The 12,925-nt window shown below is 40.3% G+C and overlaps 2 protein-coding genes across 4 annotated transcripts in view; one reads left to right on the top strand and one right to left on the bottom strand.

Moving 5' to 3' along the window:
• hmcn1 (hemicentin 1) overlaps positions 1-2,804 on the top strand; it is an 81,409-nt gene extending 78,605 nt beyond the window's left edge. Inside the window, exons 104-107 of one of the 2 annotated variants that reach the window (XM_051377036.1) lie at positions 133-501; positions 706-825; positions 932-1,058; positions 1,621-2,804. In XM_051377036.1, coding sequence (XP_051232996.1) covers positions 133-501; positions 706-825; positions 932-1,058; positions 1,621-1,987 — 983 coding nt within the window. In that variant the 3' untranslated portion in view covers positions 1,988-2,804. The remainder of the gene's footprint in view (positions 1-132; positions 502-705; positions 826-931; positions 1,059-1,620) is intronic. The other variant, XM_051377037.1, reaches the window with a different exon arrangement.
• A 1,067-nt stretch (positions 2,805-3,871) lies between these two features.
• arpc5b (actin related protein 2/3 complex, subunit 5B) lies at positions 3,872-9,123 on the bottom strand. Of its 2 annotated transcripts, none has more exons than XM_051376760.1 (4): positions 8,836-9,123; positions 7,312-7,383; positions 6,927-7,103; positions 3,872-6,223 (listed from the first exon to the last, which is right to left on the bottom strand). In XM_051376760.1, the coding sequence occupies exons 1-4, from the start codon at positions 8,974-8,976 to the stop codon at positions 6,161-6,163; spliced, it is 453 nt and encodes a 150-aa protein (XP_051232720.1). In that variant the 5' UTR covers positions 8,977-9,123; the 3' UTR covers positions 3,872-6,160. The 2 variants fall into 2 exon arrangements, with proteins under 2 accessions (XP_051232720.1, XP_051232721.1); XM_051376761.1 differs by lacking the exon at positions 8,836-9,123 and adding an exon at positions 7,886-7,908 and having other exon boundaries at positions 7,312-7,447.
• Positions 9,124-12,925: the final 3,802 nt, after the last annotated feature.

Raw genomic sequence — 12,925 nt, forward strand, 5'->3', positions numbered from 1 at the left:
CACCACCTCATTTTTTCTTTTCATCCATCACCTTTTTCCGTAACTTCTGCATTATTTTTCTTACCTTCCTTCTTTTCTATCACTTTGTCCTCTTGTCTTTTGGTGCTGGTCTTTTCTTTGTGCTGAGGGCAGACATAAATGAGTGTGAGCGGCTGCCACAGCCCTGTGCCCACGAGTGCATCAACACGCCTGGCAGCTTCAAGTGCACCTGCCCCCCAGGTCGCCACCTACTGGGGGATGGCAAATCCTGTGCTGGTCTAGAGCGTCTGCCCAGCTATGAGAGTTTCTCATACGGCTACAGAACGGCACAGTCCTCTCCTGAGCGCAGCTCCTACCAGCAGCTGTACCACAACTTGGCCTCTCAGAGCTACCACTCCTACACAGCCACCACAAGGGGGCGCTACAGGAACCGGAGTCGCAGAGAGACTTTCGTACATTCCTCGCAGCAGGGCTTCCTCGTTTGTCAGCAGGGGTTTGAGTCCAGGGGGGGCTCCTGCCTAGGTAACTATGTAGGACAGGCAGGGTTGAGACGAGGGAGAGGACGGAAGTTAATAGATAAACTGTCCCTTTGCCTATCTGCTGCTTGTAGGTTTGCTGTAAACATGGGACTGTGAGCTTTAAAAATGTGTCTTAATATATAATTTATGTTTCTCTATATCATTCTGTGGCTGTTTGTGTGTTTGGGCATGTGTGTGACACCAACAGACATCAATGAGTGTGAGGTGAGGGACGCCTGTCAGCACGAGTGTATGAACACACCAGGGAGCCACAGGTGTCTCTGTCCTGCTGGTTATCGTCTCATGACCAATGGAAAGACGTGTCAAGGTGAGAACCACCAGCTCCTCCCTGTCTCCTCCCATCATCCTCGTTTCATCTGGTGTTCATTATAGTATGTACTCTAATAACATTGAGCTTTTTGCCGTACCTACAGATATAGACGAGTGCCTGGAACAGAACATCCAGTGTGGAGTGAACCGGATGTGCTTTAACATGAGAGGAAGTTACCAGTGTATTGACACACCCTGTCCACCAAACTACCAGAGGGATCCAGCCACAGGGTAAACCTTCATAGAAATACACTTAACATGCAGATAGTTTTATGTTTTATTTGCAGACGTTTTGAGAATTTCAGGAAATATTTTTCAAATATCTTTTTTTTTCAACGCTTTGAGCCTCATAAATTGAATTACATTCACCTACACAGCTTTGAAGAAGCAGATGTTATCTTATCTTTTCCTCTATATATAGCTGAAACTCAATAGTGGTAGCTACTAGTCTTGAGTCTTTCTAGCTGGGTTAGCTATGGATTCCAAATCCAAAACAATAAAAGCCTCAGATGAAAATAGAGAATTTAAAAGTACATATTTGTCTGCTTTCATCTCCAACGCTGCTGGCTTACAGGTATGCTTGATCTGTGATGAGAAATTGGCATTGTACTACTCATCCTCTCCTCTTTTTTCTGGCTAAAAATGTCTCTTTTGATAGTTTAGGTTGCTGTTCCCTGCTCTAGGTAGACACAGTTTCCCTTTAAATAATAATGTACTCCAGTATATCTATCTTGTTTGTTTTTTTCTGTTTTCCCACACTATACTCAACTGAAACCTGCTGTCTCTGTTACAGGTTTTGCTTGAAGAACTGCCCACCAAATGACCTGGAGTGTGCACTGAGCCCTTACGCCCTGGAGTACAAGCTGCTGTCTCTCCCGTTCGGCATTGCAGCCAACCAGGACCTGATCAGACTGGTGGCTTACACGCAGGACGGAGTGATGCACCCCAGGACCACATTCCTAGTGGTGGACGAGGATGTTACGTTACCTTTCGCCCTGCGAGACGAGAACCTGAAGGGAGTGCTATTCACCACGCAGGCGCTACGGGAGCCCCACACGTACCGCATGAAGGTCCGAGCCCTCTCCTACAGTGAAGATGGAGGCATCGAGTACCAGACGACCTTCATCGTGTATATCGCCGTCTCTGCCTACCCCTACTGAGAGCACTTTAAATGATGCAGGACAAAAGGTGCAGATGATGAATTGCGTCCTCCATGCGCAGCACCACTGAGATAAATGAGAGAGTGGGTGTGGTTTTGGAAAAATTGCCACATCGGTAAACAAACTGAGAGAAAAAGACTTTGTGTTCAGTGTGAGAGAGGCCAGTGAGTGCTGAAGACGAAAGGAAGTAGCTTGATACAAGGCCACAGGAGGTCAACAGAAGGCTTGGATGAAACTGGCTATTTATTGGCTCTAATCCCTGGATTCCTCACCTCAGTCTGTCAGGAGTTTTTCAGTGAAATGTTTGATATTTTGCTTTGTTATTTCCCCCTACCCTTTGAGATTTATTTATAAGATCCACAAGATTTTGCTCGTCAAAGCCAAAGCGTCCACCACTGGCCTCCGAAGTTAGGCTTCAACCCTACTCAAGAAATCTTAACTAGCCTTTTATTTACATCTAACTATTATTAACTTATTGGGAAGTGCTTGAAAAAGAAAAAAAAATGGGCCGTTCCCACTTTTGTTTAGCCTGTTTAGATATGGTGCTCATTTTGGCGACAGAAAACTTGACTGTCACATCTTCTACGTCCTCAGGTAGTGGCCCATCACAAGTGCATCAAATAGAAACCCTTTCCAATCATTACACTGATCACATCATCAATGTGCCATACTGCTCCATCCAATAGTTGATACCAAGATGTATTTTATTTTTAAGAACTTGTACATATGTTTTTTTCCTCATAATGTATTGCCATACTGTACTTATTGTATCCATTTTGTAATAAAAATTTAATAAATGAATATACACTGAACTAAAGCGTAATGTATGTCTGCTCCACTGCTGCCTATTAAGCACGTCACATTTGGGCCTGAGTTTATCAAACACTCAAGAAGCTCTAAAGAGACAACATGGGAGTAAAAAGAGTAATTTTCAAGTCAACAATCTAATATATTTCTGATGTATAAATATATGGACGTAATAATGAAACAACAAAACTTAAAAAAAACCAAATGGATCATTAAATAGATTCTGCTGCTGGACAGACATGGTAACTCAAGGAGAATTTAGTACCACAATTTAGAGTATGTAGATATAATCAATAATTTAAACTATACTATGTTTGCATCGCTTAGAAATGCCTCAAAAGAAAGAGAAATCAGTTAAAGGTCCAGTGTGTAACATTTATGAGATACTATCGGCAGAAATGGAATATAATATCCATAGGTATGTTTTCATTAGTGGATAATCACCGGAAAATGTAGATGTTTTTATCTACGTCTTCTTCTATAGAGGTCGCCATGTTCAACCACCATGTTTCTACAGTAGCCCAGAACGCCTTTCATGTATTTTGCAGACACCGTAGTTTCTCCTACTTTCTTGCAAGGTAAGCTTTATTAAAATTGTTGCAATCTTCACCACTAGATGGCACTACATTCTACACACTGGTCCTTTTAATCAATGGCGAGTACTAACAGGCTAAAACTGTTTCTGAATTACACTTATTTAACTTCAGCTTACATATTACTTATCATGATTAATTATTAATTATTATTAACAGTTAAAACATAAGGTGTGTGACATTTAGGAATCTACTTATAGACAGTAGGGTAAACACAGGCGTTACCAATGATACTAATTAAGGTTCCGATAAATTTAGTGTAGTAGAGCCTTTCCAGTGAGCCAACATGCACAACAGCAGCACTCTGACTCTGTTTGACCTGAATGGAAGACAATCTTAATTAGCATTATTGGTAATAATCTGTGTTTACCTTTATATTTAATGGCTGCTTTGTTTGCCAGTAGGAGTAAAAAGTTAACTAGTTTTCACCCTACTTCATAAGTGTGTGCATGGAAAACATAAAAAAGTCATGAAAAAGTTATGATCAGCATTCATACCTTTTATTTATTTTTTGTCAAAAAAGCACAAACATAAAAAAGGAATATCGAGTAAGGCAGTTTGAACATCAGTTTGGTATGCTCCCTCGTCTTCTCGGCCTCAGCTAGAAGAGCATCTCTGGACTAGAATACATGAAGCAGAAGAAGAAACCAGACCGTTCTCCTCTTTGTTTCCATGTAAAACTAGACGTTACTGCATTAGAAAGAGGAACCTAATGTCTGGATGCATCATCACTGATGACAGTATTCAAACATGAAACCATGTCTAAATATCAACTGGTGACAACTCGTGAGTAAAACACAACTGTGATGATACTGTGTGTGTTTTAGTAAAAAGCGACATCCATTGAGAAATTCCACTCAGTGTTTGACTGGAAATGAGCAGGAACAAAAAACATTAGCTGGAACCGAGTTTCCCTTATCACTACGTCGACATGAGGAGCAAGGCTGCTTACTTTCAAAACAGCAATTTTTTGTTCATTTATCCAGTTTAAAGTTATAACTCCACCACTTTGTTGTTGAAAATTCTTCTCTAACACAAAATGGCAACTAAATCTTCAATGTCAGCTACATTATTTCCATGAAAGCAAAAGAAATCATTTGGCAACAGACAGAATCTACCCTGATAAGGCAGATAAAACCTTTCCTCCTCATTTTATAAAATGTATGGAAATTAAATGGTAGTAACAGTAAGACTTCCAACTCTCAGACAATACCATGTGTGGAGGATTTGTTCGAATGAACGATCATAACTTTGATTCAATACCAAAAACAAAAAAAAAAATCACTTAATTTTTCCAGAAGAGACTCACAAACATGTACAAAAGACATGTATGAAATGCTTGAGAAAATACTTAAAGAGTGGGATCATGCAAATGATATATATATATATATTTTTAAATCCCATAAAATGTCCCTCTCCATTTCCAGAGAGATAAAATGTTCATCATCTTATCTTCGTCTCTCCTGATATCGTCAAATCGTTTAAGCTGTGTTTTGAATTTCAATCAAGTAGGGATTTGGCCATGAGACAAAAATCATTACTATAAAACAATAACAAGGAAAATGTTTAATCCTAGATTATCTTTCTGTTAAATACCAAAATAACAAAACAAAAAAAGCAATCTGAGAAATGATTCTCAGGGTCATTTTCCTGAAAGTACAGACAGACTGCAGCTCCTATAAACAGTACCAGCAGAGCCACATAATGATGCCCCGTACAGAAGCAGACAGACAAGTCAGACATACACAGGATGTGAGGAGCAGTAAAGTAGGATTAATAAGAGTGGTGGTGGAGATGCATCGTGGGTGATAATCCTTAACTGGGGCAGCAGGCAGCGTGGAAGGGTGGATGGATGGATGGATGACACTAACCCCTCCCTTCCTCTGGGTGCATGGCGACCCCCGTGAGCAAATCCACCACCCTCCATCTGTGACTGTGCTTTTCAGGAGACTCCCGCTGCTAAAGTGTTATATCGAGAGGCAATGAGAGGATTTACTGACAGAGAATCAGGCTTTTATTCCATCAGGAAGTCTCTACTGTGGAGAGAACACGAGAGAATGAGTGGGAAAACAAACACAGAGAGAGGTTTTCCTGAGAGAAACAAAGCTGAAACCTTCTGCCTGTTCTGTTTGTTCATACGAGCGTCTAACAATGGCTCCCAATCTTTTATTGGCCACTTTGTGAAACGAAGGAGGTCTGCTTGCAACTCCTTGTCACATGTCTACTGGATTTTAGAGGCATGGAGAGGTGAGAAAAAAGCAAAGATTAGAGGGAAATGTCAAAAAATAAACACATAATTCTGTGTGGCGAGAATGTGTTTTCTGCGTTCTCTTAAGATCGATCTCCTCTAGATTGGGAACAACTGGTGTGAAGAATGAGCGCATACTGTACGGGAATGACATGGAGACAAGGGGAGAAGGGGAGGAGGGGAGAGGGAGGTACTGTGAATAGATCAGGGACGCAGCACAGACACATGGGGTGTGAAGTTATCTGTAGCACCCTGTGAGGAATATGATTTAGTAGGCTGTGATCAAGCATGGGAAGAAAGAATAAAACCTTTTTTTTTATAACCTGATGTGACCCAGATTTTCTTTTCTTTTTTTAGTATAGCCTTGAACGCAGCAGGATTTCACATAAGGTTAGAAAAAAATATCTGTTTTTTTCTCCTTGTAGTCCCTACGCCATCTGTTAATTACATGAACAGTACAGTGCAGATGCAGTCGTCCTGTATCTGTCAGCGATGTGGAGGGAAGCCGAATCCTCCGCTCCCCTTTTAGACCGTCTTCCTCGCTGTTAGTACCCTGACGATGCTGCCCACTCCTCCAGCTGCCAGAGCCTGGAGACACAGGAAGACAAATACTGTCAGGTCTTTTCTTAGTCTCTGGTAAATGCTGGGAGCTCATCCTGCACTCAGACTTATCATTTAGTCTAAAATTTACCTTTTTAAAAAATATTCATACTTTATTTCAGCGTTAACTGCTGATTACGTCATCGATCTGTCACCATTTCTGAACCTTTATCAATTTTTTTTTTTTCATATTATAGTAACATTATTTCTAAAACTACATCTAAGAGAAACCTAATCACCGACTTTATGTTTGAAACACTTTACCAACACATTCTTGATAATGTGGAACCACTTCTTCAGACCTCAGACATTATTCAAATATCACCACTTTCATCTCAAGTGTCTGTCTCGCTCTAGTCAGGACAGTTTTCTATATCGACTAAAATCAATGAGACGCACTGATGCGATTGGTATCAGAGCCAATACGGATCTCTATTCTCTTTTCAAGAAATCCAATTCCAGGAGTTTTTCATGACAGTTCAGGACAGCACTTGCTCACGGTCATATAATTTACCAGTAGGCCCAGTATTGACTTTAATTCCAGTTGTATGTCTCTTTAGAGTTTCAGGTTCATTATGACACAGAAAAGACCGCCGCAAGTCCGTTCCACTTCTCCTACGGGGGGATTAATAAAGGAACATCTTATCTTATGGATTACGATCGTTTCAGACAACGAGGTATAAATATTTACCTTTTCGTGCCACTGCAGTAGGACCGCGCTGCTGTTTTCTGACGGCCTCTCGAAGCCTTTGTAGATGTATTTCATCAGCAGGTCCACGCCGTTCTTGTCGAGGGACTGCACCCCTTTCTCAATGTCACTGCTCTTAAAGGCACTGAGCACCTTCAGCACCAAACCCTCAGCACGGTCCTGAAGAGAAAGAGGAACATATTTATATATCAGCAGACATCGCCATGCTGTAGGCGCACAGGATCTCCTAGAGTATGTGTATCAAGACAGATCAATACCTCTATTGTGTATCTCAAAAGGAACCTCATCTTACAAATGCCATCAGTAATTTCATCATTCAAGAGTGTAAAAGGCTACAGAGTGATTCTGATGATCAAACCAAACCCACCTTGACGTTCTGGTTCTTTGTGTTGATTGGTGGGTTCTTCAGAACTGCTTGTAAAGCCTCCATGAGATTTCCTGTGCAGGGAGGGTTAAGGAACCAACAGCACAGCAGGAGCCCACCGCCTGTATCACAATATCGGCTACAAGCCCCAAAAATATCACATAAGCCCAACATCAAGCCGTCACAGCTCTGTGTGTTAATGACCATTAGCTTCTGACTACAATCGAATCATCAGCTGGTCGTCAGTCATTAGAATAAGATCTGGTGAGGGAGGTTTTAAAGACTTGAGACCTGTCACAACTGTCTCCACTTCCAAAAGCGAACTGAAAACATTTCAGTTTCCTCAGAGTTATGATTAGTAACTGGAGGCGTGTGTCTGTGCATGTCTGTGTGATTTATGTCTGCAGGGTAGCTGTCGGTTCCTCATCTTTGGGTGCGAGTTTGCACATTTAAATGTAAAGCACGCTGACTTTACTTGTAATGAAATGAGTGATATAACTAACATAGGCTCCCTTTTATACAGTCATACAAATGAACACCTAAAAAGTCTTAAAGTCTGTCTTGAAACAACACTCACATGTCCATATGTACACTGAACGGTTACTGCTATAACCGCTATATCATCCCTTTTGTCCACGCTAGCTGTGAAGAGATCACTTCTTAGTGCAACTAGAATGTAAGACGACACAATTAATAATCCTCGTTCTGGTAAACATACATGTTAAATGTTCTGCAGGAGCACAATATTAGGATTCAGTACTCAATCAATAAAGTATCTTCCACAGTTAAAGTCATAGTTTGTTTCTGTGGGGAGCTACAGTGATGTGCTCGTAACACAAACATTGAATTTTGTTCTCTTCACTTCTTTTTATGCTCTTATGTTGACTACTGCAGAGCTATCCTGTATTTCTCCTCCACTGTAACATGAGGTGGGAGGTAACAGTCTTATTCAATGAGGAAGTGGAGCACTTTCATGCCTTATAAGGCCTGTAAAGCTCAGCTGGTCTGCAGACTACACACAACGCAGCAAAAAGCCTCTCAATGAACACTCATAAATGTGCAACTGCAACTTTCATGTGAGAAAAGAAAAGAATGATTTTTAACCACATGAGCCAAAAAAGAAAAAAACCTGCTGCAACTCTCATCCTCCTCAGCTAACTGACAGAATAAAACACAATAAAAGCTAAAGACGGTCAATGAAGGCTTTTATAAGATTAAATGGTGGACTTTTAGTTAATAGCGTGCAGTTAATAACACATAACAGAGAGTCTGGACTGTGTTTGGGGGGCAGAAATCCCAGGAATGTGACTGCCAGGCAAGTCTGGACAGTAACTGGCCTACTTGCACACACACACACAAAAAAACGCCCATTCATACACACAGGCAGGCAGACAGACAGGCAGACAGACAGACAGCAGCCATTATAATAAAAAGACAGAGCAAATATCCAGATAAACCACAGCACTTGAACACAACACCATGAGGCAGACATACTGAAAGACAGGCTAGCTAATCACGTAAAGGATATTGTCTGATGAGGGAGTCCACCTCTGCCTCGTCGGGACCCAGCTGGTTTTCTCCTCCGTCCTCCTCGTCCACGAATTTATTCTCGTCGTACTCGTCCACGTCCACTCGCCTGAAGCGGGCGGACACGGTGTTCTTCGACATGTCGGCGGTGGAGGTTTATTTTTATTTACCGAGTTGGAGCTTCAAGTCAGGCCTTTCTTTTCTTTTCCTTCCTTCCTTCCTCACTACGGTGCTTTTATTCTTTGGTGCGGCTGTCACAGGCAGGCAGCTTCCTGACTTCTTCCCCCTTTTTTTTTTTTTTTTTTGCTCTGTGTGGTTTCTGCTTTCGCGTCCACGACATCGCCACCTAGTGGACAACTTATGAAACTGTCAATGAGTGGGTTTAACTTAATAATTACTTAATAACACACATGTTTTCCAATAAAAACACATGTTTAACAATTAAAAAATGTGTTTTATTTATATTATTTTTTTGATAAAACACCTGGCACCTTCAGGTTGTTTACCAAAACTATCTTTAATAACATCTGAGAAATAATGTAGGTAACAGGGCTGAATGTATATACGCTATGTATTTAAACTAGTACATGAAAAACTGCTGCAATCAGTATGTATATACTTTATATATATTATATGTATGTACATAAAAATACATGCACAAGAATATTCATTGCAATCCTTTGTACTCTTTTGCACTACTGTCTTATTGTTGTTGTTTATGTTTATATAATGTATATACATATCTGTAAATAGTAGTTTATGTCTATTTTGATGAGCTTGTTGTCCTGATTATTAGGTTGTTGCTGTTAAACTGGAGTCATATTCCTTGTATGTGTACACACGTTGACGTTCTCTCTCATACTTAAACAATATGATCAAAAATACGGACGTAAAGTGAGATGAATTACTTTTGGTCTTTGTAGCCTTCAGAAGACTCAAATGATCCTACTTCCTGTTGGTCATGTGAAGTTTCCCAAATTCCTAGAGGGGGAAATGTGTCACTGAACAGGACTGAAAACCTGGGGACATAACTTTATTTGTTTCTAACTAACATGTTATGAATTTAAAATGAATATATGTCTAAATTATAAACAGAGTCACACAATTAATATATTTCATGGTGAAGTGTTAGAGAGTGGGGGATGGAATGAAATGTGTTTATGTAATTTTTATTAAGGTTTTACATGTTGTATCTTCAAACTGCAGTTGTAACAAAGTGCAAGACACTTTGCTTAATAATATAATGTTTTATACAAACAGCTTTCATGCATGTTTATGTATGTAATGTCCTCAGGGAAAAGGCAGGTCGCCATCTGTATTTCCCATTGTTGGCCGCCAGAGGGCGCACTAACATAAGGAATTAAACCACTCTGACAACATTTATTTTATTCAATGTGATGAGTCAACACATTTTTGACAAAGCTTGAAAATTACTCTGTAAAATACTCTACTTGTAAAAAAAACCCTCAACATTTATTTATTTAACAGTTTAATTATTTTTTTATGTGCATTTTATCTCCACACATTATAATCTAAATACAGATAAAGAGTCTCTAGGTTTTGCATAAAAATACAATAAGAAACAATATATGTGTGTGTGTGTGTACTTGTAGAATGTATAAACTTCTCCTCATGTCATGAATCCTCTCCAGATCCAGAAATATTACCATAGACATGACCTTTGTGTCCTCCGTGGTTCCAGCAGCTCTTATTTTTATTGTCGCTATTTGTCTGTAATTATCATCAGTTTTGCTATATTATTAATATGCATATAACATTTACTGTCAAAAACAAACATTTATAAATCTAAATAGGTCTATTCCAGTCCTTTAGCCGTTTTTCTTAGTCTTTGAAAACTGATTCCAAATAGGACATTAAAAATATTTTGTGTGCTAAGAAGAGGGGAAAAAAACATGCAAATCACAAACTTTATGTTGCCTACTTTATTTAATATTAATTATTTTGACCCATTTGATGTTTATTCTGTCTAACAACCCTTTATTGTGTTGGCGAAATCATACACAAAACGAACAGAAACAGCTCATGATCCACACTTAAAGGCATACTATGCAGTTTTCCGGTTTTGTCAAACAGCTCCCCCTAGAGTCGCTGCGGAGTACTTTTATTGAACGTTAACTGTCATAAATACCACTCACCAGAGCCGTCTCTATATACGGCTCTGCGTCTCTGCACTCACGGCCTGATCCCCTCCCCCCTGTATACTGGTACATGTTCAGTAGGATGGAAGTGTCGGACATCGAACAGGCAAAGATAGACTCCGAAGATGTCTACTGACCAGGTAACGAGGAGTGTCTAGCGCTAGTGTCTCCCACTGAGGCTGCTTCTTATGTCGCTGATGTATGTGACGTCGCGCCGTAAAGCAATTCGTGATTCTCGCAAGATTTGGCGGGGCGCCACCTTTCAGACTTGCATTGCTGGTTCTGCCAACGGCGTCCCTCTCCTGCTTTGCTATCGGGATGATTCGCTATACTACGAGTTCGTTTACCATCGAAATGACTTCGAAGCTGTTATATTAAGGTAAAAATCTTGCATAGTGTGCCTTTAAGTACAGACAATCAAACAAAAATAAAAAAAAAAATATGTATTGAATAAAAATACAAATAGAAATCAATGTAATGTAAAATGTTGCAGTGCAGTAGAAGTGAAAAATGATGCAAAACATTCTGAGCATAAACCATTATGATAATCCAGAGAGCCAATGAGTGCCTCTTTGAAGTGTCAAAGCAATCTTCAGCAGTGTGTTTGACTCTGTTTCAAGAATAACCTAAAATACAAAGCATGGACAAACCCAATTCACACACACAACTTGCAGAACCAGTCAGTTGCATTCGGTATCATACAGAATAAGGTTTAAGGAAGTATGCTTTTTTCCCAGACTAAACAATGCACACACACACACACACACACACACACACACACACAGACAGACAAACATAGGGGTGCTGTGTGTGCGTATAAATCACCCCTATGATTAAGTAGACATTTGCTCTAAGAGGATTTTTATCTGCAGGAATTTAAACACATGATCTACACAGCCAGCAGTAGTGAGTGAGTGTGTGTGTGTGTGTGTGTGTGTGTGTGTGTGTGTGTGTGTGTGTGTGTGTGTGTGTGTGTGTGTGTGTGTGTGTGTGTGTGTGTTGAGTCACCGCGTCTACTGACCATTTAACTGCGGTGGTATAAGTATTTATTCAAAAGCGCTCCCACAGACCACCACGTCAGCTGCTGCTGTGATGTTGGAGTTTTCCTGCGTCACATGAAAGTGCATTTCCCTCCATACAGGAAGTCAGACACACTTTCCATGTTGCTAATTCACACACTCATCACAAGCTGGAATAAACACAAGCAAGTCAAGCTGGCAAGAAAAATGGGTGAAAGTTTTGGCTCCTTCCAGCGCTTTTCATCCACAAACTCACATGAGCTCATGTTAAATTCTGGCTGGGAGTCATGTGATGTTGCTATGGGTACCAGACACACAAGGATATTGGTATGGATCCTGACCAATAAAAACCAGTTCATAAAACGCAGGCCTTTTCTGGGAAGTTGTGAAAGTGGGACACACCTACGTTTCACTGATGCCTCTTTTTTTCTTTTGTTGGAAGTTGGAATTCTTAATTTCCTTATCTGTCTAGACTGCTGGGCCTCAGGAGGAGAAAGGATAACCCCAGATAATGAATTTCCCATTGCGGATTTCTCATTCCCTCAAACAGACGCACACACATACACACACGTGTCTTTGACTTCATTCTTTGTGGACAACCTAACCTCAACTTAACCTAAATTTAACACTGTACCATTAACCCTAACCAGGACCTCAGAAATTACACTTTGCTGCATTATGACTGACTATTAACACTTTGTTCCCCATGAGGACTACTGGGGCCCGTTTCAGAAAGCAGGTTTAACAAACTCTGAGTTAAACCTTAACTCTAGGTTGACCAACTCTGAGCTGTCAAACTCTGAGTTTTCGGTTTCAGAACAGGTGATAACACTTAGTTCAATCAACTCTGAGTCAAGGTAACCCTGAGTGAAGCCTGTGCATGAGGATATAAAAAGCCCTCATCAATGGAAC

This window comes from Dicentrarchus labrax, unplaced genomic scaffold (assembly GCF_905237075.1).
Source record: "Dicentrarchus labrax unplaced genomic scaffold, dlabrax2021, whole genome shotgun sequence".
NCBI lineage: Eukaryota > Metazoa > Chordata > Actinopteri > Moronidae > Dicentrarchus > Dicentrarchus labrax.